At 42.9% G+C, this 23,121-nt stretch overlaps 1 protein-coding gene and 1 long non-coding RNA gene across 5 annotated transcripts; one reads left to right on the top strand and one right to left on the bottom strand.

Annotated features, from left to right (window-relative positions):
* Positions 1 to 1,512: 1,512 nt before the first annotated feature.
* On the top strand, positions 1,513 to 17,221 carry LOC146429673 (uncharacterized). Of its 3 annotated transcripts, none has more exons than XR_014855641.1 (4): positions 1,513 to 1,622; positions 2,110 to 2,184; positions 2,263 to 2,373; positions 7,206 to 7,276. It is a non-coding gene; the product is annotated as an uncharacterized LOC146429673 (long non-coding RNA). The 3 variants fall into 3 exon arrangements; XR_014855643.1 differs by lacking the exon at positions 7,206 to 7,276 and adding an exon at positions 3,288 to 5,193; XR_014855642.1 differs by lacking the exon at positions 7,206 to 7,276 and adding an exon at positions 15,533 to 17,221 and having other exon boundaries at positions 1,514 to 1,622.
* On the bottom strand, positions 5,915 to 21,490 carry LOC146429674 (myosin heavy chain, skeletal muscle, adult-like). 2 transcript variants are annotated; one of them, XM_085077950.1, is made up of 38 exons: positions 21,287 to 21,490; positions 21,056 to 21,199; positions 20,808 to 20,964; positions 20,186 to 20,213; positions 19,973 to 20,087; positions 19,795 to 19,887; positions 18,639 to 18,702; positions 18,448 to 18,546; positions 18,251 to 18,354; positions 18,032 to 18,170; positions 17,671 to 17,789; positions 17,434 to 17,583; positions 16,331 to 16,501; positions 15,756 to 16,062; positions 15,587 to 15,672; positions 15,025 to 15,112; positions 14,814 to 14,931; positions 14,142 to 14,265; positions 13,926 to 14,062; positions 13,588 to 13,843; positions 12,398 to 12,640; positions 12,116 to 12,292; positions 11,886 to 12,031; positions 11,708 to 11,798; positions 11,230 to 11,619; positions 10,994 to 11,120; positions 10,642 to 10,760; positions 10,171 to 10,367; positions 9,570 to 9,753; positions 9,317 to 9,482; positions 9,022 to 9,146; positions 8,449 to 8,757; positions 8,094 to 8,297; positions 7,727 to 7,852; positions 7,462 to 7,632; positions 7,271 to 7,375; positions 7,037 to 7,132; positions 5,915 to 6,635 (listed from the first exon to the last, which is right to left on the bottom strand). In XM_085077950.1, exons 1-38 carry the CDS (start codon positions 21,488 to 21,490, stop codon positions 6,480 to 6,482), a joined length of 5,835 nt encoding a protein of 1,944 aa, XP_084934076.1. In that variant the 3' UTR covers positions 5,915 to 6,479. The 2 variants fall into 2 exon arrangements, with proteins under 2 accessions (XP_084934076.1, XP_084934077.1); XM_085077951.1 differs by having other exon boundaries at positions 15,587 to 15,665; positions 15,752 to 16,062.
* Between the last annotated feature and the right edge of the window lie 1,631 nt (positions 21,491 to 23,121).

Consider the following 23,121-nt stretch of genomic DNA (forward strand, 5'->3'; position numbering starts at 1 on the left):
ATACTGTACCTAAACTGAATAAAGGAATGGACAAAGTTAAAAGTAACTATGCCAAAAGGAGGATGTCTCATGTCTCCTCCACTTTTTCTTCACAAATTAACTGCCTACAATGAACCCTATTGCCCTAGGAAAGACCTTAGGCCTGGGATGACAGTAACAGTGTTGTGGACAAATATTTCTCATCTAAATAGAGAAATGAGCTACCATCAATGGAAAACTCTGTTTTGCTTGATAACCTTTTAGATATCTTTTTAGATCTAACTGAGTACAGCTCTGCACTGGAGTGGTTCTGGCCTCAGCCAGAGAGCTGGCAATAAGCTTATGTTGCTACCACTGAATTTCTCTGCTCCAGCCTGAGCACTGAAGTACCCAGCAATGATGGCAACACCTTTACGTGCACATTTTGGTTTTATTCTACAAAAGCTGTGTTGGTACTTGCAGCATCTTTTCTTCCTAATTTTGCAGTGCTTATTAATACCTAAATCAAGAGTGCTGGGATAGATTCTCAGATTCACTCCTGAGTCCTTCTTAAAGCTGATATTTTATTTGTAATTTCCATTTTCCTGGCATTGATTTAAGCACCGTTTATATGCACCAGAAAATAATTCAGTTTCTTCAGATTTAAATTCATTTAACAATATTGGATGAATACCCTCTATACTTGGTGCATAGCTACTCTTCTATTTATTCCAAAACCTATTGCAAAAAAAAAAAAAAAAAAAAGTGGGAATATTCCTAATTGCTCTCTAGTGAAAGATCAGCTTTTCTGCACACGTTCGTGCTCTTTTTATAGCCTGATCCTCTGGCTTTTTTAGATGTTCTTGAAATTTTTATTGCAAACAAAAAACTCACAAGTAACTCCCATGGGATTTTTGGTAACCTAGAGCTAGCTCCACAAACAGCTTTAATTTAAAAATAATTTTTCTCCTAATCACATTGATAAAAATTATTCCTTGTGCAGCACTGTTGCTATTACAGCATGTCTCTGAATGATCAACAATAGAACCAATATGTCTTCAGACTGCCATTGCTAACCTTACCATGGAAGCAATTTTATTCCTTTGCTATGAACAGTATTTTTTCTTCTTTATAGTCATCTGTACCAGATGTGAATCTTGTCAGATTAAAGACTAAACTGGGATTCAGAAGTAATGGAAACCATCAAGATCTCCAGGAAAGAGAAAAAGGAAAAAAAAGGGAAAAAAAGGGAAAAAAAGGAAAAAAAAGGAAAAAAAAAGGAAAAAAAGGAAAAAAAGGGAAAAAAAGGAAAAAAAGGTGGTCAGCTCTTAAAAATGTATGGATTCTTCAGTGCAACACTTTATTTGAGAAACATTCTCCATGGGATTTGCAGCTTGCCAGTGCTGTTGTCAGCCATGCTCTCAGCATGACAGGGCATGCTGGAGGCATCGGTGTGCTCTGTGGACCCTGATGAGCTCTCTAGTAGGGAATGCTCAACTCTTGCTGCAGCAGCCTTTCTGCTGCCCTCTCTGTAAAACGAGAGCTGCCAGGAATGTTAGCACCAAAGAAACAGAATTGCTGAAACACTGATCATTCAGAGCAAGGCTTCTCATCCCAACACTTCCCAGTATTAAGATGCAGCTGGGCACTGGACTCTGGAGATGGTAGGACACACTTTCCTTAACATAACTTCCCTTTGTCCTGTTGACTAATGAAGTGCATGGGTTTGGTGAAATGCATGCTTCCCTGCAGGAAGTGTCAACTGCAAAGTGGTGTCATAGTGCTATGTAGTTCATAAATTCTGTATGAGGTAAGACTGGAAGTGTTAATTGATTTTTGTGGAAAACAGGTTGATAAAAAATCCACCAGAATCTTAAAAATATTCAGGGAAAGAGGTACAGAATAGGTACAGGGCAAAGTTTGGCCATGGCAAAGGTAATCTAGTATTTCTGGGACTAGAACTTACTTGTGAAGGCTGCCCTATCCCATGCACCAATGCATGGAGGGATTTTGAAGATCCTTCTGTCTCCTAATTGTACTTTCTTGAGACTGCTTCAAGGTTACTTTTTAAATGCATTTATGGTATAGCTTAATGGCACAGCATAATATGCCACATAAGTATGTACAAGGTTTCACACTTCTGTCTTTCAGAAAAGAGAGAAGGAAGAGAGGAACTGGGACTCCAAAGATATCTCAGCATCACTTAACTGCATAGTGGAGCAGAAGGTAAAAATATAATACCTGGGCAGGTACTGAGTGAATATCCAAGCTGCACAGTTACTTAGGCTCCTCCTATCTTTCCAGGAATCACCCATGGAAAAGAACTGGAGAGTGGGTCCTGGATGAGGACATGACCTTCAGGATGCCCTTTCCATCACTCACCAAAGCAACTGAGGAGCTCCTGTTACAGAACAGGTGTGTGGGGTGAGAAGGCTGGGTGGTGTCTGGGTAGAACAGTCAAGCAGAAATACAACAGGTGGTAGAAGGAGTTGAAGGTGGAGAAGGATTTGGATCAAAAGGAAACCAGGATTACCAAAATAGTACAATTTTGAAAAGGTGACTGCTCCTCCCAGAAAATGTCTGAGAACATGTTGAGTAGTTGAAATCTCTGACAGACAACAGGTGCCATAAAGGCATCTGGTTTTGATAACCTTACTTTTGAATGCCATGGTTTGAAGAAACATACATATCATCCTTGTCTGAGATGTGGCTGTACCCTTCTGAAGAATTGTCACATGTTACACATGTTCTGAAAAACAGCTTTAACACCCATAATACCTCCTGCATCAGAGTAAGGTTCAGGTAGTTACATACAGAACTCTTGTGGGGTAGGTTGTATTATGTTTTTCATGCCCATTTCCCCCTCACTTCCACGAGGGCTCATTCACAACCTCAAATCACTCCTAAAAAACCCAGCTTTTTCTCTGTGTTAATTCTAAGCATCTCCTTGCATGATTTCAGTAGTTTTGCATTGTAATGTGGACGCATGGACATAGTCCATTCTTCCTTAAAGCCAGACTATTGGCTACCTGAGGCAGGTGACTTTCATGTGTTTTTAAAACACTTAAAAATGGTCTGAAATATCAAAAGAGGAGGAAATTATGAACATCTTCAACAGCCCTTGAGGATGGGAAAACTTCCTGCCTACTTTAAATTCTAATGCTCTGTACACTGATTTGTGTGTCTGCCATGAAGACCATCACATTTAGACTCAGTGTCTAGAATCATTACCAGCTTGCAAAGTAGTCACATGTCATGTAAAGCCTGAAGTGTGAACCCATTTTCTCTGCTTTCCAATGAGTGTCACACATTCTACATGTCCTTCCCAGTCCCCACGAGCACCTCTGATTCACCAAGCTGCACCACTTCAGTGTTTTCAGCCTTTTAACATCACTGCTCACAAGGACTTGGGATGTGAGGAGACACCAAACAACCTGCCTGCCCCCCCTGCAGTGCCAGGACAAAGCAGAGATTTGGAGAACAGATGTGTTTCTCAAGATGTGTTTCTCTTACTCTTCTTAGCAAGGCACCCATTGGAGGGCATTGGTCATGCTATGGGTGGGTGGACAGTGGGTTCACTGAGAAATGATGATTCCCCTTCCAGAGAGTAGGTGCAGATGCTACAGTCCTGAGTGAGTGAGTTTCCTGCATCCTTTTGTTCTTATCACCCCTCTAGCCAATGAAGCCACTATTCTGCACCTGGGAACAGCAGCTACTCACACCGTGACCCTGACACTTGGAGAGGGCTGATGTAACTTGCAAACACTCTCTCAGATGATCAAAAGCAGCAGAGCTAAGTCCAGGGTCAGGCACCACCAGCCAAATTATGTTAAATTGCTTGCTCTCTTCCTTTCTCTTTTTCTTCCTTCCTTCCACCTCTAGTTTCTGTCTCTTTCTCCATTCTCTTCATGAATTTTCTTGCTCCCCATCTTAATATTTCTTTCTCAATCTTGCTTTTTTTCTAATCTTTCTCAATCTCCTCCTCCCTTTCTCTCTTTTCTCTGTCGTTTTCTGCATTTCACTCTCTTTCTCCCTTTCTTTCACTCAGTATCTGCCCAATCCACTTGTCCTCTTTTCTCCCTCTCCCTCTCACTCTGCCTCTCCCTCTTTTGCTTCCCTCTTCCTTTCTCTCTTTCACTCTCTGGCCCCCTTCTTTTCTGTCATTGGGGAAGAAAGCCCTTTCTGGTCAAGGCAATGTTGCTGTGGGTTGAGAGCATAGACAGTGAGTACTTGGAGAATTGGAAAGCTGAATTGTTGGCAAGAAGCTTCTGTGAGGAACCTCTGCTTTCAGGTCAGAAATATGTTCTCCATGTCTTAGTGCCTCTTAAAGTGCTGATGCTTTTGTGCCCAGGAGACACAGTCTTCCACTCCCAAACTGTTTAAGGTCAGAGAACTCCATAGTCCACATGAGGCAGCAGCTCTAGTGGAGCTCATCAGCTGCATCTATTTTAAACTTTCTCTTAGAGATGCTCATTTATGCCTATTATGGGCCCATGTTTTTCCCAAGATCAGTTACCTGTGCATCAGCACATTTCAGATCACAAGCAGTCTGACTCCAGAAATAGTGTGTTGATGCAAAATGACTCCTGACCTCCAGCCAAGGCAGCAAATCAAAAGTGAGGAGAAATTGGTTTTCCTTACTCATCCCATTAATATTCCACTCTGATTCCAAAAAGTCTTCACCCATGCTGTCTGGGATGGCTGGTGGCAAGGCCAGGTCAGCACAGTGCAATGTGTGTGATTTCTCTTCCTTTCCCACTTGTGCATTTTGAATTCTGGCCCAAGGTGTTGTCTCTTAAGGAACCTGCAACATTACCTTTCATCAGTTGAGCATTTAGGAGCAAATCCTCAGGCCATAATTTCTTACAGGTGAGAGCAGAGCCCAACAGTTTTGTGTGCTTCGAGTGTATCATGATTCTTCCACAGTCAGACCAGCTTGTTCATTTTGGAGGCTGATTGTAATATTGTCCAGAGGGAACAGGGATTTTTGGCAGTGAAATACAGTCTCCAAAGTTGTTGTGGTATTTGCTAGTCTGTCAGCAGGTTTAAAAAGGTACCCGAGGTTTTTTTCTCCTGTTGCCCAGATATCACTGGCACTGATGATGTTTTCACAGCTTCACACATAGAGATGATGTCTCTGAGGAGCATCACTTACAGTGACACAAGAGTCAATACATGGCATCATCTTTTCCTTAAATAGATTTAGCTGCTGCCTAGCAAACTACTTCCTTATTTAGTTGTAACATGGGAGAATTCCTTGGGTGCAAACCTCAACGTATTTGGGAAGAGGAGGATCCCCCAATCATTCATGCTGTTGCTGCACACACTGCAGCACCATTGCTGTGATCAATGTAAAAGGCTGTGCAATTATCTCCAGCTCCCTTCCCCACCAGTTTCACAGCTTCTTGAAATATTCCCTGTAAATGTAGATGTTTAGAGATAGCCAAGAACCTTGAGGGACCTCTAAGTGTCCCTGTAGTCAAAACCAAGTCTCATTTACCACTCCCCACATCTGCTTGTTGAATCTTCCCTCAGCAGCTATCTGACATGCCAGGTTCTAGTGAATGGCTGCTCTGTATGTTATGCTGCACTGCTGCTTCCTGTGCAGTTTGCCTCTAAACACCTATTCCAGACAAAGGAAGCTCTAATGTGAGTGTCATTGTGATCTCCCAGTGCGTATGATCTCTTTGCTTCAGGGTGGAGGTACCTGTGTTCTCCAGACTTGCCACCTACTCAGGCTGCCTGGTTGGGGTTGGGAAACATCCTTGCTTCCTTGCTCTTCATCATGGCAAGCTGTTCCTCATTTTATTCCTGCTCATGCATTATATTCTCCAGTGTTATCCCACATGGGATGAAAAAAAGACAGGGTCTGTCAGCTGTATTTTTCCACTCAGTGTTCAGTCCCCTTATATAAAAAAGCTCATGCAGTGCTGTAAAAAGAAGGCAGGATGCTCTGTTTGGCAGTGCAGAAACAGCAGGTTTATTGCTTCTCTGTATTCTCAGGGTGTCAGACTTGGAGATTTCTTTATGGTGTCGTGTTAACAGAATTGCACTCAATTCCAGCATTAGAAAATAAGAACAGTTCCTTTTGATATGCCTTTTGATATTTGTAAACATAGGTTTACAAATTCTCTTCTTATAGAACCTTACTAATTTAATATTTATTTATTCTAGTTTAAATCACAATTGCTGGGAAACACTGTAGTGCAGTGGAAAAGATTTTCTTTGTTTGCTCTCATGCCTGTTATTCTTACTGTAGTTGGAGTTCTGGAGTTTCTGAAACTTACTCCAGAAAATTCAGGAGTTTACTCCTGAATATTAATTGTTTGAACACAATCAACACTTAACTGCAGAACTAAAATGTAACTACTGTTTTGTATGCAAAGGAATCTACAATCTTTAGTCTTTAGACATGGTAAGGTTATAAAGACTCATTGCAGAAGGAAGTGACAGAGGGTTCACATTGTGTGCAGCCCTCAGGTCACTTTGCTGCCTAATTCCTATGACTCTCAATGACATACTCACTCTTCCTCTCCTATTTTCTTGCTGTGAAACTCACGGCTCTTCACTCGGAGCTTGTTGACCTGTGACTCTGCAATGTCAGCCCGCTCCTCGGCTTCCTCCAGCTCGTGCTGGATCTTGCGGAACTTGGAGAGGTTGACATTGGACAGCTCCTCCTGTGTGGGGAGAGTCAGTCAGGGATGAGGAGCCCAGGGCAGGGGTTTTGTTCCTGCTGCACCTTGGCCTTACAGGGGTGCAGTTCTCAATCGCCCTCCCACCAGTGCTCACACATCAGCCTCACACAGAGCTCCTCATCCTTCCCTTTTCAGAACCCTACTGGGACAAGCTTCACTGGGACTGTGTCACATATGAAGAGAAATTTCATCCCTTGGATTTATAATTTCTTTACTTATTCTCCCACTTTTTCGGTGCTCATGTGCCAGGCGATTATATCTGCATGACAAAGTCCCCCTCCTCAACAGATGATTTTTGACATTTTCCCAATTTCTGATATTCCTCAACCTCTTTCTGACACCCACAGAAAGAGATGCTTTCTATTTCCCGAAGCAATACTCACAGCTTCCTCAGCTTGTCTCTTGTAGGATTTCACTTTCATTTGCAGCTTGTCCACCAGATCCTGCAGCCTGAGAATATTCTTCCTGTCTTCCTCAGACTGGAGGATTGGGAAACAGGAAAGAGTGAATTGTTGTTTTCTGCACACCACAATATAACATTTATCCTTGCAGTCCATGACAACATCTTTTGTTTGATGGAATGAGGGTGCATCAGCCCAGGAGACCTCCTGCCTTACCTGGTAGGTCAGTTCCTTCACCCTCCGCTCGTACTTGCGCACACCCTTCACGGCTTCAGCGCTGCGCTTCTGCTCAGCATCAACCTCCCCTTCCAGCTCGCGCACCTGCAAGGAGAAGCCATCCCTGCAGCTTCCCTGACAGTGTCTCTCCAAGGACACGCTCACTCATGCACAACCCCAGCCCTACACACCCTGGCCTCCAGCTTCTGGATCTGCTTCTTCCCTCCCTTCAGTGCCAACTGCTCAGCCTCTTCCAGACGGTGCTGCAGGTCCTTCACTGTCTGGTCCAGGTTCTTCTTCATCCTCTCCAGGTGGGCACTGGTGTCCTGCTCCTTCTTCAGCTCTTCTGCCATCATGGCCGCCTGACCAGAGCAAAGGGTCAAAGCCATTTTGGGTCTGGAGATATTTGGGGGAGAGTACATTCCCCATCAGCAATGCAAGGAGTGCCCAACTCACATCTGTGATGGCCTTCTTGGCCTTCTCCTCAGCATTGCGGGCTTCCTGGATCGTGTCCTCCATTTCACTCTGGATCTGGGCAATGTCTGTTTCCAGCTTCTTCTTGGTGTTGATCAGGCTAGTGTTCTGTTGAAAGAAAAAAGCTTTTATTTTCCCTCCAATTGCTTTATACCATATTTATAAAAATCAAATTACCAATTTTTATTTATGTTTTTATTATATTTTTATATAAAGAATAAAAATAATTGATGGCAATGGTAGACTGCTAAAGACTAATTGATACATTACAATTACAAAAAGAGCTCTATTAGTAATTTCAATTCTCTAAGTACTGTAGGTGTTATACATATTCAATTCGAGAACTTACCTGAGTGTGGAGGAGCTGAACTCTCTCACTTGCATCCAGAAGCTCCTGCTCAGCCAGTTTCCTTGACCTCTCTGTCTGCTCCAGGGCTGCCCGTAGCTCCTCAACTTCAGCCTGCAGCAGGTTTGCCCTGCGTTCCACCATGGCCACCTGCTCCTTCAGGTCATCCTGTGTCCTGAGAGCATCATCCAGATGGATCTGAGTGTCCTGGAAGGAGAGAAAATACAGATTGGGGGACATATATTTCCTATTTTCCTCTTTTCCTTTTTCATACTAATGTACAAAATATAGAACTGTAGAAGAAAAATATTTGTAGTTGTGTCAGAAACCAGTAAGCACGTGGTCTGTAATGCCATACCTTGAGCACTGCCTGTGTGTTTCTCAGGTTCTTCTGTGCCTCTGCAGCCATACGATTGGCATGGCTCAACTGGATCTCCATTTCATTCAGGTCTCCCTCCATCTTCTTCTTCAGCCTCAGGGCTTCATTCCTGCTCCTGATCTCAGCATCCAGAGTGCTCTGCATGGAGTCCACAATTCTGAGGTGGTTTCTCTTCATCTGGTCGATCTCCTCATCTTTCTCTGCTATCTTCCTGTCAATCTCAGACTTCACTTGATTGAGCTCAAGCTGCAGGCGCAGGATCTTCCCCTCCTCATGTTCCAGGGAAGCCTGAAAAAGTATAAAGTCCAATAAATTATAAAAAATAACAATGTCAAGAATTTTACATGCATTGTTATAGTAAAGAATAATGTATAACCAAAGGTCTGAGACTGCAGGGAAGGAAAAAAAGCATACCCGTGGATTCAAAGATTTTAGTGATGTGAAGAAACTTCCTGTGCCTTTAGTCAGTTCTCAATGCACAAAATTTCATAAATATTATCCGAAATTGCTGGGCAGGACCACATAGTTACAATAAACAAGAGAAGGCTTTACCTCAGCTTCCTCCAGGGAGGCTTGCAGTTCAGATTTCTCCTGCTCAATCTGCTTCTTGACTTTCTCCAGCTCATGAATTGCCTTTCCTCCCTCAGCAATCTGCTCCGTGAGGTCAGAAATCTCCTCTGTGGGAACAAACACCAATGGCACAGTCAGGCACACAGCAGAATGGCAAGGCCCCTGTCCCACCAAGGTGTCCCACCAGACATCTCTGCAGACCTGCAGGCACAGACCCATGAAGAATGGAGGTAATGGCTGATAGTGAGAAAGCCCACTGAGGAGCAGAGGGACTCACGCTGCAAGTTCTTGTTCTCGCGCTTCATGGTTTCCAGGTGGTCCAAGGACTCCTCATAGGCATTCTTCATCTTGAACAGCTCCGTGCTGAGAGAGCGCGACTCCTTCTGCGAGGCCTCCAGCTCAGCCTGAGTTTCCTCATACTTCTGCTTCCATTCTGCCAGGATCTGAAGAGAAACAGGGTATGAGTAGGGATGGGGCAATCACAGGGAGAATGCTCTGGCCAGGAGTCGTGGTGCTGGAGGCCAAAAGACCTTGTCAAAGTTCTTCTGCTTCTTATCCAGAGCAGCGCAGGCAGCATTGGATCTCTCCACGTCAATCATGAGGTCCTCCACTTCATTCTGCAGCCTCTGCTTTGTCTTTTCCAGGGAAGCACATTTGGCATTGACAGCCTCAACATGTTCCTCTGCATCTTGCAGGCGCTGTGCCAGCTTCTTCCTGTGTTAAACATATCGCATGATTTAAGACCGAAGAGGAAGTTATGGAATGTGTTTGATGCGCTTCTCATAACAGAATGCTTTACAAATTCAGCGGTAAGTACAGCTCACAGTCAGAAAGCAATGAGAAATTCAATTCTGTGGTGCCTTTTTCAAGAGCAATGTTAGCCACTTCAGTCTGGGATGCACACCGGTATTCCATTTTTTACATATTATGTTGTTTCCCTCTGCCATTCCCTGTCCTACCTGTTTGCCTGTGATTTTTTTCCCGACACCATGTGTATTACAGAATTTATTTGCTCGTTTCCTTTCATTCCACCCCCAAGCAGAACACTGACTTCTTCCTGACAATGTCCCACTGGTCTCTGAGAATTTCTGGTTTTAATCTCAGCCAGTCTTGTCCACTTTTCCTGCATACTTGGCCTCCTCGAGCTCCTCCGTGCGCTGAATCGCGTCCGTCTCGTATTTGGTTCTCCACTGGGCCACTTCACTGTTGGCCTTGGACAGAGCTCGCTGCAGCTCCCCCTTGGCCTCCTGCTCCTCCTCATATTGTTCCCGGAGCAAGTCACAGTCGTGGCGAGCAGACTGCAGGGCGTGGGCCAGGGCGTTCTTGGCCTGCAGCGACAAGAGTATTGGGACAGGAACAGAAATATCCTGAGAAATCTGACTGAATATTAATTGGACGCTGGATTATGCTTCTATGAAAACAGACAGTCATACACACAATGAGTAAAGAAGCTGGGACTGACAAAAGGAATAGAGTATAAACTCCAGGCAAAAGCATGAGAAAACTTGCACCAAATTACATGAGGGATTTTTTTTCCCTGTCTCATCATGGTGGTTCAGTAGTCATATAACAGTCTGAAGCATATCTGAGAAGAGGAATCACCTTTATCTCTTCCTCCAGATGCCTCTTGAGTTCCTCAATCTGTTGGGTGAAAGCCTGTTTGCCTCTTGACAGCTGAGAAACCAAAGCATCCTTCTCTTCCAACTGGCGTGAATATTCACCTGAGAAAATTTGCAGATACACAAGTTTTATTGCCATTGATGGTATACTGTGAACATTTGGGGCTGTACAACCACATAGTTTGCACTCCATGCTGTAATGTACGATCCCATTTCAAGCATTTCTCAGTAGTTGTGACACAAACAGTGTTGGACAGACCATGCACCCAGGAGAGCAGTTTTTGCAATACCTCTGTGACATTATTGATCTGCACATGTAGCTGTGACTCTCTCACCTGACTCTGTCTGCAGACGAGCTCTTTGAGCATTGAGGTCATTGATCATGCGCTGATGCTCTTCCTCCGTGGTCTTAATCTCACTCAGCTGGTCTTCCAGTGTGCGGCACATCTTCTCCAGGTTTGCCTGTGTTTCAGCATATGGATAGTGATGAATTACCCATCTAAAGAATTGCAGGTACAAGAATTTGTGTTGTATTCCACTGGGTCAATGAGCCTAGAAAATATTTATGTACCTTGGCTTTGGAGACAGACTCCATGTTACTGGCCAAGTCATCAATCTCCATCTTCAGCTCACTCTTCTCCTTCTCCAGCTTCTGCTTCACACGCTGCAGGTTGTCGATCTGCTCCCCCAGCTCAGCTGTGCTGTCCGCGTGCTTCTTGCGCAGGGCGGCAGCCGTGGCTTCGTGCTGCAGCGTGGCCTCTTCGAGGTCACGGCGCATCTTCTGGAATTCTGCCTCTCGCTTCTTGTTCATATCGATCTGAGCTGCTGTCGCCCCTCCTGCTTCTTCCAGGCGCTCGCTGATCTCCTCCAGCTCCCTCGACAGGTCAGCGCGATGCTTCTCTGCTTTAGCGCGAGAGGTTCGCTCTGCCTCAATTTCCTCCTCCAGCTCCTCAATACGAGCCTGGACAACAGCAGGGACCCTTCACAGCCTTGCCCTCCTCCTGCCTGAGCTGAGCCTGAGCAAGGGAGGGGAAGGAACAGAGACTTGCCTGCAGCTCCTTGATCTTCTTCTGAAGTTGCATGCCCAGGGCTTGTTCATCCTCGATTTTGCCCTGGATCTGGCTGATTTCAAAGTCTTTCCTTTGGGCAAAGCGAATTGTGTTAAAGCTCAAAGGAAAAAGCCAAGTGTTCCAGCCCAGCACTCAGGTGCCCCAGAGCCACACTTACTTCTTCAGTTTCTCATCCAGCTGCTGCTTATCATTCTCCAAATCCATGATGCTGTCCTGGGCCATTTTCAGGTCTCCTTCCAGTTTCCTCTTAGCTCTCTCCAGGTCCATGCGCAGTTTCTTCTCTTGCTCCAGGGACCCTTCCAGCTAAACACAACAACACAGCAGTGTTCTACCAGCCAGCTCAGCCTCCATACCTGTCCTGTTCCTGCTCTATATCTGTGTGCTTACATCATCCACTTGCTGTTCCAGCTTGATCTTGGCTTTGGTGAGTGTATTGACTTTGTCCTCTTCTGCCTGCAGGTCATCCAGGGTCTGCTGATGGGCCTCTTGGAGGGCTTTCTTCTCTTTTGTCAGCTTGGCGATGGTCTCATCCAGGGCTGCCATCTCCTCGGTCAGGTTTTTCACCTTTAGGAAGGAGGGAGCAAGTTGTAAATAAAGGAATTACATATACTCTTCCTGTAATAGCACAGAGCTTTTTCCGGAGTGTGAGTGACAAGTTCTGCCTCATACCTTGTTTTCCGTGGCATGTTTTTCCTTCTCCACCTTGGCCAGTGTTAGCTCAAGGTCATCAATATCTTTCTTCAGCTCTGAACATTCATCCTCCAGTTTCCTCTTCTTGGCTGTCAGTTCAGCATTAATTTCCTCTTCATCCTCAGCCCTTTCAGTCACCTCCTTAATTTTGGCTTCCAGCTGGATTTTAGTTTTGATGAGCTGGTCACACCTTTCCTCAGCATCAGCCAAAGCATCAGCTTCCTGTTAGAGAAACATAGTTTTTTTTGCTATTCACAACTGTTTGCACAAGCTCAATAGAGAAATAATATTTCCAGCTGAGGAAAAGAAATATGTAATTAGTCTTTCTTGTTTTCTTTTAGAAAATGATTTTTTAGCACTGCCCCTTTTAAATCAGAGTAGGATTTTACTCTATTTAATTTTTTTACTCTCATCAATTATTCTCTTTTTTGTTCTTATAGATAAGATGATAATATCTAGTAATACTTTTATTCTCAAGAGTTATGATTACTTTCTCTGAAAGTCAAGTACGGAATATAATTGCGTAGAGAGTTTTTTTCATTTCTCTTCGTATAAGATTCTCTTCGTATAAGATTTTCTTGGCCAGACTGGATTTGAAATAAGTTTCTTTGGGACATATCCATTCATATATAGTCTAGGTGCAATTAGAGGTTTCAATTTGAATCTGACCTTTTTTTGAACGTGTCAAACAGATATCTAAAGACGCAAGGTAATGTTTAAAACTGACCAATCTTTTGCTCTTCCAAATGGACTTTGGAGGTACACATAGGGCTGTGACAGAATACAGAGGGGTTTTGTGTCTTCCTGAAATAGTGGTTGCAGAAAGACAAGTGACATAACATGTGTCATAAGAGATGGCATAGAGCTCTTTTATTTGGCCAACTGATTGAAACCAGAGTATGTTGTTGAATGAATTGCTCTACAGACTCTGTTAACGGTATATACTAAATCTCCAGTGACTACATTGAACCTTATATTGAGAGCATGGAGAAATACCTGCTTCAAAAGTCACTTCCATGCTAGAACCTCATATTATATTGCTGACACTAAATAGTCTGAATTTTACCTTTTCTTATGCATACTAAAATATTTTCACAAACAATTTATTGTGTAGCATGAGAGTTACATGCTGTGAGCGTACCTGGAAGAAATACACTAATGATACTTACTGATTGCACTTGGAGCTGCAGGTCATTTTTCTCCTTCATTAGAGATGCCATTTTCTCCTCCAGTTCCTTCCGCTTTGCCTCAGACTTTGCAAGCTCTTCCTTGGTTTTCTCAAACTCCCCCTTCATGTTGGCCATTTCCTTCTCAGACTCTGCACTCTTCAGCAAGGGCTTGATCTTGAAGAACAGCTTCATCCATGGCCAGTGTTTGACATTCATGAATGAACGAATGTTGTACTGGATGCAGAAGATGGATTCTCTGAGGTATAATTAAAATTACAATGAATATTCTGATTTTCCCCCAAGCAGAGTGACTTCAGCTGAAAAAGAGCAATGTGTACCTCCGTTCCACCATTCTCTGGTACTCCACCCTCATCAGGAAGCCTCGGCACAAGGCTTGGGTGCGAGTGATGAGCTGTGCCAGCTTCTCATCCCTCATCTCCTCCAGGAGTCCTATCAGTCCAGCTTTGAAGAACACCTTGAGAGAGGGAATGTTGCAGCACATCAGTGTCAGGTAGAGCAAAGCAGAGGCAGACAGGGAATGGAGGGGTTTGTACCTTGGTGTGTCCAAATTTGTACTGGGTGTGGTCCACATCGATTGACCCAAGGAGCTTCTCAGAAGCCTTCTTGCTATCGATGAACTGTCCCTCGGGGATGGCGCTGGCATTGAGCACCTTGTATCTGTGGAATTAGAGGAAATAGGAATGAAGACAATGTCAAGTCACAAGATTACTCCCTTCACTGAAACCAAGAGCAGTGTTTGCAGCTCTTCCTCAGGCTGAGGAAGTTGGAATTTGCTCCCTTCTTTAGAGACACCCTTCTGATGAAGTCTTAACCTGGTAACAAAATTAAGGAAACTTTTCCTCTCCTTAGAGGACTGGTCACAGGTGAAGAGAACACTGATCTCCAGTCAGTTCAATCCATATCCTTTTACTTAAACTATGCTGGAGAAAATTACTTGAGAGGAATGTTGCCACTCTGTGTATAAGAGAAAAGCCCCTTCCCCTGAAACTTGCAGCTGATGCAATGGCCAAAGGACTCTGAGTTTGTAATTTTTACCTGAGAACCTGTTGTCACCACACCTCAAATTGCATTTATTAATCTAGTAATTACTGGCTTCTGCAGCTCTACTGTGCTTCCATACTCAGAGACCCTAACAAAGCTTAGCTGTGTTACGGACAGAGGCTGGTGAGGACACCTGGCTTATCTCTTCATTTCATAGCTCTCACCTCTGTTTGAAGTCAGCATAGAGGACTCTGCTGGGGAACCCTTTCCTGCAGATCCTGATCCCTTCCAGCACGCCGTTACAGCGCAGCTGGTGAAGCACCAGCTCATGCTCCATGGCACCTGGCAATGCAGAGCAAAAGTGAATGGCATAGATTGCAGTGCAGAGAGGAATGGATGTATCAGAGCAAGAATCTTTCAGCTTGAGCATCTTACCAGGTGTTTTTGTCTCATTGGGGATGATACAGCGCACAAAATGGGGGTGAGTGCTCCGCAGATTGGTCATCAGCTTGTTGAGATTCTCCTGTGGGTTTGGGATTTATTTTGTGTTCATAAGAAAAGGGGGAAAATAGCCTTTCGTATTCTTTGAATTTAAAATCAAAGACCCATCAATTGAGATGCACGGGGCTGAAAATTGTCAGTTGAGAATCCCTCAATCAATTGCTCGGTCACTTCTGATTCTGAGCATTAAACATCACCTTGTAGGATAAGAAAACATTACCATCAACCCAATGAAGGATAGAAAGTGACTTTTAATGACAAAATTTATGTTTATATTAAGTGTAAGTTTAGGTTTTTACAGTGCCATTTTTCATTCCTTAGGATTTTTGTTTTGATTGTGGTCTACAGAGAAGTTATATGTATTTAGAATATATTTTGGATGGTTCGTAGGTTGGTTGGTTGGTTAGGAGTTTTTTTGCTTTTTTTTGTGTGTCTGAACCAGCTAAAGATGCAGAATAATTTTCTGCATATATGAAAAAATAAGGTGTTTACATACCCGGAAAAGAGCTGAGACAGTCTGGAAAGAAGAACCCTTCTTCTTGCCACCACCTTTCTTGCCGCCACCACCACCACCACTAGCCTCTGATAAAGTAAAGATAATGAAACATCTGTTGCTCTGGGGACCAACCACTGTGCATCAAAGAGATAACATTTCAGAAACTGACCTGCCTCTCCTCCAGCAGAGGCAAAGAGTAAAGCCAGGGTCTTCACAGATGATTTCTGGTACAGCCCAATGACAGTTTCATTCAGAGGGTCCTTGTTCTTCTCCAGCCAGCCAGTGATGTTGTAGTCCACTGTTCCAGCATAGTGCACCAGGGAGAAGTGAGCTTCAGCCTTGCCTTTGCCAGGTTTGGGCTTTTGGAAGTTGTTGGACTTGCCCAGGTGCTGATCATAGAGCTTGTTCTTGAAAGAGGTGTCAGTTGCCTTGGGGAACATGCACTCCTCTTCCAGGATGGAGAAAATGCCCATGGGCTGGGAGAAATCACAAGTGAGAAACAAAGGGAGGCTGTTGGTGAGAGTCCAGGCTACTTTTCCATGCTTGAAGTGCAGATGATGCAGGACTGATGAGACAGATGTGCATCTCCCCATTTCTCTTTCCCAGACTAAATTAAATTTCAGTGCCAAATACTTTGCTTAACTGATGCTACATGTCTGGCTTTGAGTTCTAAGCTCCCTGTGCCTCAGAAACATCACACAATTACACATCTGATAATAGCATGGGAAAATATGGGAAAAGTACCTTCTCAATGAGCTCAATGCAGGCAGCCAGGTCCATGCCAAAGTCAATGAACTCCCATTCAATTCCCTCCTTCTTGTACTCTTCCTGCTCCAGCACGAACATGTGGTGGTTGAAGAACTGTTGCAGTTTCTCATTGGTGAAGTTGATGCACAGCTGCTCCAGGCTGTTGAACTGCTCAGTGCAAAGACAAGATTTACTCATTTTCAAGATGAAGAGCTGCCTGTATGGCTTTCTCCTTCACACTCAGAATCCCATCTCAGAATCCCATGCAAAGATGCCCAATTAAGACAAATATGTTTTTAATGCTAAAAAAATCCAATTAACTACTTTTAACAAAGATTATTATTGGATTGTGGGGATTTTTTTTTACTTTCTTTTACACTTTGCTACTTCAATGATGTTTAAATATATTACTTATTTTTAAATCAATTTCCTACTTTTTTGTTACTCTTATCAAGGTACAATTTAATCACTTCTTCCTCTAATGTAAATTTTCCTATTGGCCTTACAAAAACATTAAACATTGTCAGTGTTTGCGAGCCCTGGATTGGACTCAGATACCCTACATAAATATCTATGGAACTTCTCAATCTGAATTAGATCAGCCACTGTACTCTTCCTCTTGGAATCACCCTTTGGCTCTTAAGAAGAGAAGTATATACACATTAGTCCTTTTTACAATGCCTTGCTTAACTTCTGTGTGAGACCTTTCTTTTCCTACACTCTGTAATATTGTGCCTTGAGTATTTATGTGCTATTTGTCTGAGGATTTTTGAAACATTAAGTTCAAATTGTTGAAAACCTGTGACATTTGTGCTAGTAATGTAAAAGGCAGATGCTTTGTCCTTGTGTATCATACAAAGGTGTTATATAAAGATCCAGTGAAGCTCATGGATTGGCCTGAGGAAAAAGCACTGACATATACAAGGAAGGAAAATATTTCCAGAAAATAACAGATAAATATTTTTCAAACAATGCATTACTAATTTGAAACTACAAGTGATTGTAATGTTTTAAAAAAAAACCAACCACCATAAATCTCCAATTCTTCTTGACACCTAATTGCCTTTACAAGATTTGACTATGATTTCTGGGGTACTTACATCAAAGATCTCAAAGCCAGCAATGTCCAGGACACCAATGAAGTACTGCCTGGGCTGCTTTGTATCCAGCTGTTGGTTGATGCGAACAACCATCCACAGGAACATCTTCTCATAGACAGCCTTTGCCAGGGCACCCACTGAATTGTATACCTAAACCAAAGAATAATGGAGCAAAAGAAAGTAAGTACACAGAGGAAGAGAGTAAATCAAGTCAGAGCTTCCCAGTCAAGTTCTTACCTGCTGCACAGTTTGGCCCTTGGTCACATATTCATTCCCCACCTTGACTCGAGGGTAGCAGAGGGCCTTGAGCAGGTCTGCTGAGTTCAGACCCATCAGGTAGGCAGCCTTGTCAGCAACTAAACACAGAGAGGGGGAAAGTGACAGAGAAGTGATAATTGAAAGTGGATATCCTCTAAGATGTAGCTGATGGTCTCAGCAGTGAAATTTGGTGATATCATGAAGGGAAATTTAGGAGCATGAACAGTCTGGAAGCTGAGATTTATGTTTTTGAGAAAGTAAACAGAAGCAAAATATGTGATTGCCAACTGCCAGCTATATAGCTGTTTCTGTTATTAGGAGTTCTACAATGTTTTAATACCTTCTGTGCCATCAGGCTCTGCCTGCTCCTCACGCTGCTTTTGCTTGAACTTCAGGTTCCCATAGTGCATGACAGCCCCTGTCAGCTTGTAGATGGCTGTTCTCTCATCAGCAGTGAAACCCAGGATTTCAATGGCACTCTGGCAACCGAATCAGTCAAATAAACCTCTGCACCATTAAAAGGAAGTCTCACCACACCAATATGCTCTGTGACACTTACATCTGTAGCCATAAGCTCCTCCTGGTCGTTGATGCTGGCAACAGTGATCTCGCCTTGACTCACAAATTGGTAGTCATATGGATTGGTGGTGATGAGGAGCATATCTGTAAAGAGGAATAGGATGCATCTGGGTGAGAGAATGAAGATAAATTTTAAATACATTCAGATTTTATCAAACAATTCATAATACTTCATACCAATTAGCTCTGGCTTCTTGTTGGACATGATCTGATAAAAGATGTGGTAGCTTCTTTCCGCCTTGAGCTGGAAAGTGACTCTGGATTTCTCCAGCAGATCTGGCAAGGATGGTAGAACAGAGTGAGGCCTGAGAAAGAACACTGAGGTGGAAAGGGAGGAAGGAATGGGATCAGGTCAGGTGGTCTCTTACATGTTTCAATGTCAGCAGAAGCCAGCTTGCCTGTGGCCCCGAAGTGGATTCGAATGAATTTGCCCTTTAGAGGGGAAAGAAAAAAAGGCATTTTGAAATTTCACCGTGACTGTAAGCATGTGACCTTACATTCTCCACAGAGAGCAGGCTTCAAACTTAGAAGTTGTTTCACTTTTATTTTTTCTTTAACAAAGCAAAACAGGACCAAAACAAATCCAGGAAATTCCCTATATTGCCAATACTAGAGGATAAATCTGAGCTCTATTATCCACTACTATTTAATGGATAACCATGAATGCATATGAATGAGAAAACCACTAATAGAGCATTTCCTCGAGTCACTTATGGCGCAATTCAAACACATGGATATAGTGAAAGCCATATTTTAATCAGAAAGCATGCTGTGAAGGCAGATTTTGGTGGTGTAAAAGTTAAATGAGGATTTTTGTTCTTGTGAACAGAAGTCAGCTGTTACTGTCTGAGTTGTAGAAGCAACACACCCAAACCAAGGAACTTTAGGCTGAGGCTGTGGATTGGTATTGTGATTTTTCAAGGACAGTCACAGTTAATCTAATAGAATTTATGAATGGCTTTTTGCATTAAAATGATCAAAAGAACATGCTATAGAGTAGTTTGTTTTCTGGTAGGATGTATTGAAGACATCCATGTCTCTATCCCTTTCTAGACAACTTATGCCAATGTCTGAACAGTCAGATTAATAGACCTGCCTAGTTTTGTGCCCAAAACCCAGAGATTAATATTTTTGCTGGTCTGATGAAGGCCAGCAAAATCTCCATCCAGCCATTTCTATGCTGTATGCGCCATCTTTCCTTTCTTCTATGTTATGCAAATTTCCACAGAACTTTGTCTTTAGTCTGTATGTCAGACACTAAGAATATGTGTATATACATTTACAGATATGTAATTATATAGATATTTAAACATATTTCAATTATCCCCCTTTCTATGTGACATTGTACTTCTAAAGAGGTATTTTAATTAGATAAATTGTAGTTAAATTTTAATTGTCAAAAAAATATGGGGAAAATATCAGTTTAATGAATACAGTCATCTGGCTTCGACACTTCAGAAGTGACAGCTTGTTCTGACATCCTTGTTCCCATGTAAATGACAACTTCTCTAATAAAAAACTTACAAAGCGTGAGGAGTTGTCATTCCTCACAGTCTTGGCGTTTCCAAAGGCCTCCAGCAGTGGGTTGGCGCTGATGATTTGATCCTCAAGCGTTCCCTGCAGGGAGATAATTCTCCAGTGACTGTGTTTAGCTCACAGGGCAATGACAGGCCAAGTGTTCAGTCTGTTCTTCCTGACTCACCTGCATTTTGCCTGATGTCTGTTCCTCCTTTTTCTTGTCACCGCTGGCTGCAATTGTTGCAAAGTACTGGATGACACGCTTTGTGTTCACAGTCTTCCCGGCACCGGATTCTCCGCTGTCAAAGCCAAGAGAGAAGCAGAGAGTGCCTGGTCAGGCAGGAGGTCCCCTGGCACTGGGCAGCCCTGCAGGGGTGTGAGCAGGGGGTGTACATACGTGATCAGGATGGACTGGTTCTCCCGATCTGTGAAAAGGGCAGAAACAAATAGACTTCGTAAAAATAAAGAATGCAAAAAGGCTCAAAATTAATTCAATAAATATAAGTTATGATATGACAGATATAATTATACACCTCGGTACACCTAGTCCATTGGTTTTTCCTTTTTCCTGACACAGAAATTCTCTGTGGTAACTACACTTCTTTTTTAGAAAAAATAATATGAAAAAATCCTGTTTAAGTTAGTGGTAATTAAAGCTACAGATTAACTAAAACTCTAATGATATGTTAAGAAAAGATCAACATATTTATCAGGATAACTCTGTGAACACTTTAAATGTCAATTTGAAGGGATCACCCAGAGAACCCTCACTTATATAGCATGCACTTAAAAGGAAGAAAGAAACAAAATGTCAAAACACATCACTAACTTCAGTGGTGTCTTTCTTTTAAAACAGTAGAAACAATAGTAAATTGTTAATAGTAAATAGTAAAACCCACAATAGATGTGTGTGTCAAAACCAAGAAAGCTTTGAAAGAGTCTCTTCACATTGCCGAGACAGAGTATCCCTCCAGAGAATTTAATGGTCCAATGCCTCTGAGACAGACAGAGCCACTCACCAGTGAGCATGAACTGATAGGCATTGTCAGAGATGGAGAAGATGTGTGGAGGAGCCTCCTGACGCTTCTTGCCTCGGTAGGCCAACACCACCTCCGGGTTGTACACTGGCAGCCACTTGTAGGGGTTGACAGTGACGCAGAAGAGACCCGAGTAGGTCTGTGAGGAAGGGAGACAGCACGTTGGCTTCCCCTGAGCCTGGCACAGCAGCTCCTGCGGCTGCCCAAAGGAAGCTGCTGCTGCCACTTACGTAGATCATCCAGGCTGCGTAACGCTCTTTGAGGTTGTACAGCACAGCGGGTTCGTGCAGGTGGGTCATCATGGCCATGTCCTCAATTTTATCGTACTTGGGAGGGTTCATGGAGAAGATTTGATCTTCCTTCACAGTTAGGGTCTGCCAAGGAAACAAAAGATCCATGTGTGTCACGTAAAGCTCAGATTAGGGATCAAATGTTGTCCTTCAGCCTTGTTTTTCACTCACCTCTCCCTTTTCAGTCTTGACAGTGACTTTGCCCGATTCCCTGCTCTGGATTGTCCCTTTCACAAAGGATTCCTTTGCATGTACCACAAAGACGGATGTCTTGGCATCAAAAGGTTTGTTCTGGGCCTCAATTCTCTCCTTTTCCGATTTTCGGAGGTAAGGAGCTGCTGCCCCAAAGATGGCCATCTCGGCGTCTGTAGACATGGCTTCGCTCTATGGTGATGCTTGCCAGAGCAGAGAACACTGTGGAAGACCAGATATGTTACCCAAATGAATCAATACTTTTTGTTGTTACAGAGTTTATAGATAGACCCTAACAGTGTATAGAATGTGTGATTCAGGAAGAATCTTGAGCAGTTCTTTGGTTCACCTTCCTGTGTAACCAGGGCAAATGTTGGATGAAGGTTCCCATGGCTTTTTCCAGTGAAGTTTTAATTATGTCCAAGAATGGATGTTTCTCAGTCCCTTTGCATCCCAGTTTAATGTCTGATGACCCCAATGGTGCTTTTTCCCCCCTATTTATTACCTAATGAAAATTTCTGTGGGCAAAACCTGTGTTTTTTATCCCTCAGCCTTTCACTCTGCCCATCTGAGAAGAGTCTGATTCTTTTCATGGTATAACCACCTCCTTTTTGTTGAAGATAACAGTAAGATAACCACTTTTTAATTTCATCCCTAGTGTAGACAAACCTCACCATTGCAGACTCTTCTCATACATAATTTTCTCCTATTTATGTTGAAAGATCTCCACTAGATTCATTCCAGAATGTCACTGTCTTGCTACCAGAAAGCACCAAACTTTACATACGTCTTACATCCTTGTGGAAAGGGCAAACATCTAAAGAATGAGTGGGGCAAATCTGAACTCCTCAGGCTAAAGAAGCCCAGATTCCAGGCTTTGAAGTTTTAAGAATAGATTGTGGTTATAAAGTGTAGGTAGCTGTGTCAAACCACTTTCCTGCTGTTGGAAATATCCGTGAATATTGGTTGTGCTCTCAGCTGTGCTAGTGTATGCTAGTGGGACACCCTGTGCTTATCAATTTGCATCCTATAGGTGTGTTAGAGATGTAAGGACAGATAATTCATCAGGTTAAAATACTGCACAAATGACTATTTCTTCTTATGTTAATTGTGGAAATAACTATAGGCAAAGCTAGAAACTTTAGTCCAAGAATTTATAAAGCAAAGCCAGATATCTAAATGCAGTACTGGATTTCTAAAGAAATTCCACATGGCCATTAATAGAAAGTATCTGAATTCCCAGGAAGTTAGACAAACAGGCAGATAAAATGTCATATCATAACTTCTAGTTAGCTAAAAACCAAGATATTAACAAACATTTGCAGCTACTCCCAGTAGCATGCAGATCCTCCATTTTACTCAGTACTCTTCATAGGAATAAGAGCAGTTGTCCCCTTGTTGTTTGGTCAGTTGGATAGCTGTTTTTGCATTTCTACCAAGTTTACTAGTAGGACGCCTACATGCAGATTATAGCCCTGGAGTATTGTTTGGAAAGTATTTTCATATACATTTATTGGCCAGTTTCATATGCAGTAATACTTATAATTTATTATAAGTCTGTAAGATTTTTCAAGAGTCTGTTCTGTTGGCTAGCTCTGTGTGTCTGGACTTCATGCCAGAACAGATCATTTACCTCACTGTTCTATAATTAAACATAAGGAATCCCCAAGAAGCATTTCCTGATATTACATAGTGGCTACTGTCTTCAAGCACAGCCACTTAGGAAATCTAGTTAGCTGTGAGCAGCCTGCCCAACCATCAGCATGCTTTATTTGTTGTAGCAGAGCAGTGGCCAGGAACATATGGGCATACAG

This window comes from Lichenostomus cassidix, chromosome 18 (genome assembly GCF_008360975.1).
Source record: "Lichenostomus cassidix isolate B80296 chromosome 18, HeHo_3.0, whole genome shotgun sequence".
Lineage (NCBI taxonomy): Eukaryota > Metazoa > Chordata > Aves > Passeriformes > Meliphagidae > Lichenostomus > Lichenostomus cassidix.

Bases quoted from the DNA above. Each gene is read 5' to 3' on its own strand.
- LOC146429674 (XM_085077950.1), bottom strand. From the start codon at position 21,490: ATGTCTACAGACGCCGAGATGGCCATCTTTGGGGCAGCAGCTCCTTAC. The intron at 14,932-15,024 runs GTAAGATGCTCA...CTGCATTGCCAG, and splicing joins CAATGAGACAAAAACACCTG to GTGCCATGGAGCATGAGCTG. The intron at 11,799-11,885 runs GTAAGTGTGGCT...CTTTGCCCAAAG, and splicing joins CTGGATGAGAAACTGAAGAA to GAAAGACTTTGAAATCAGCC.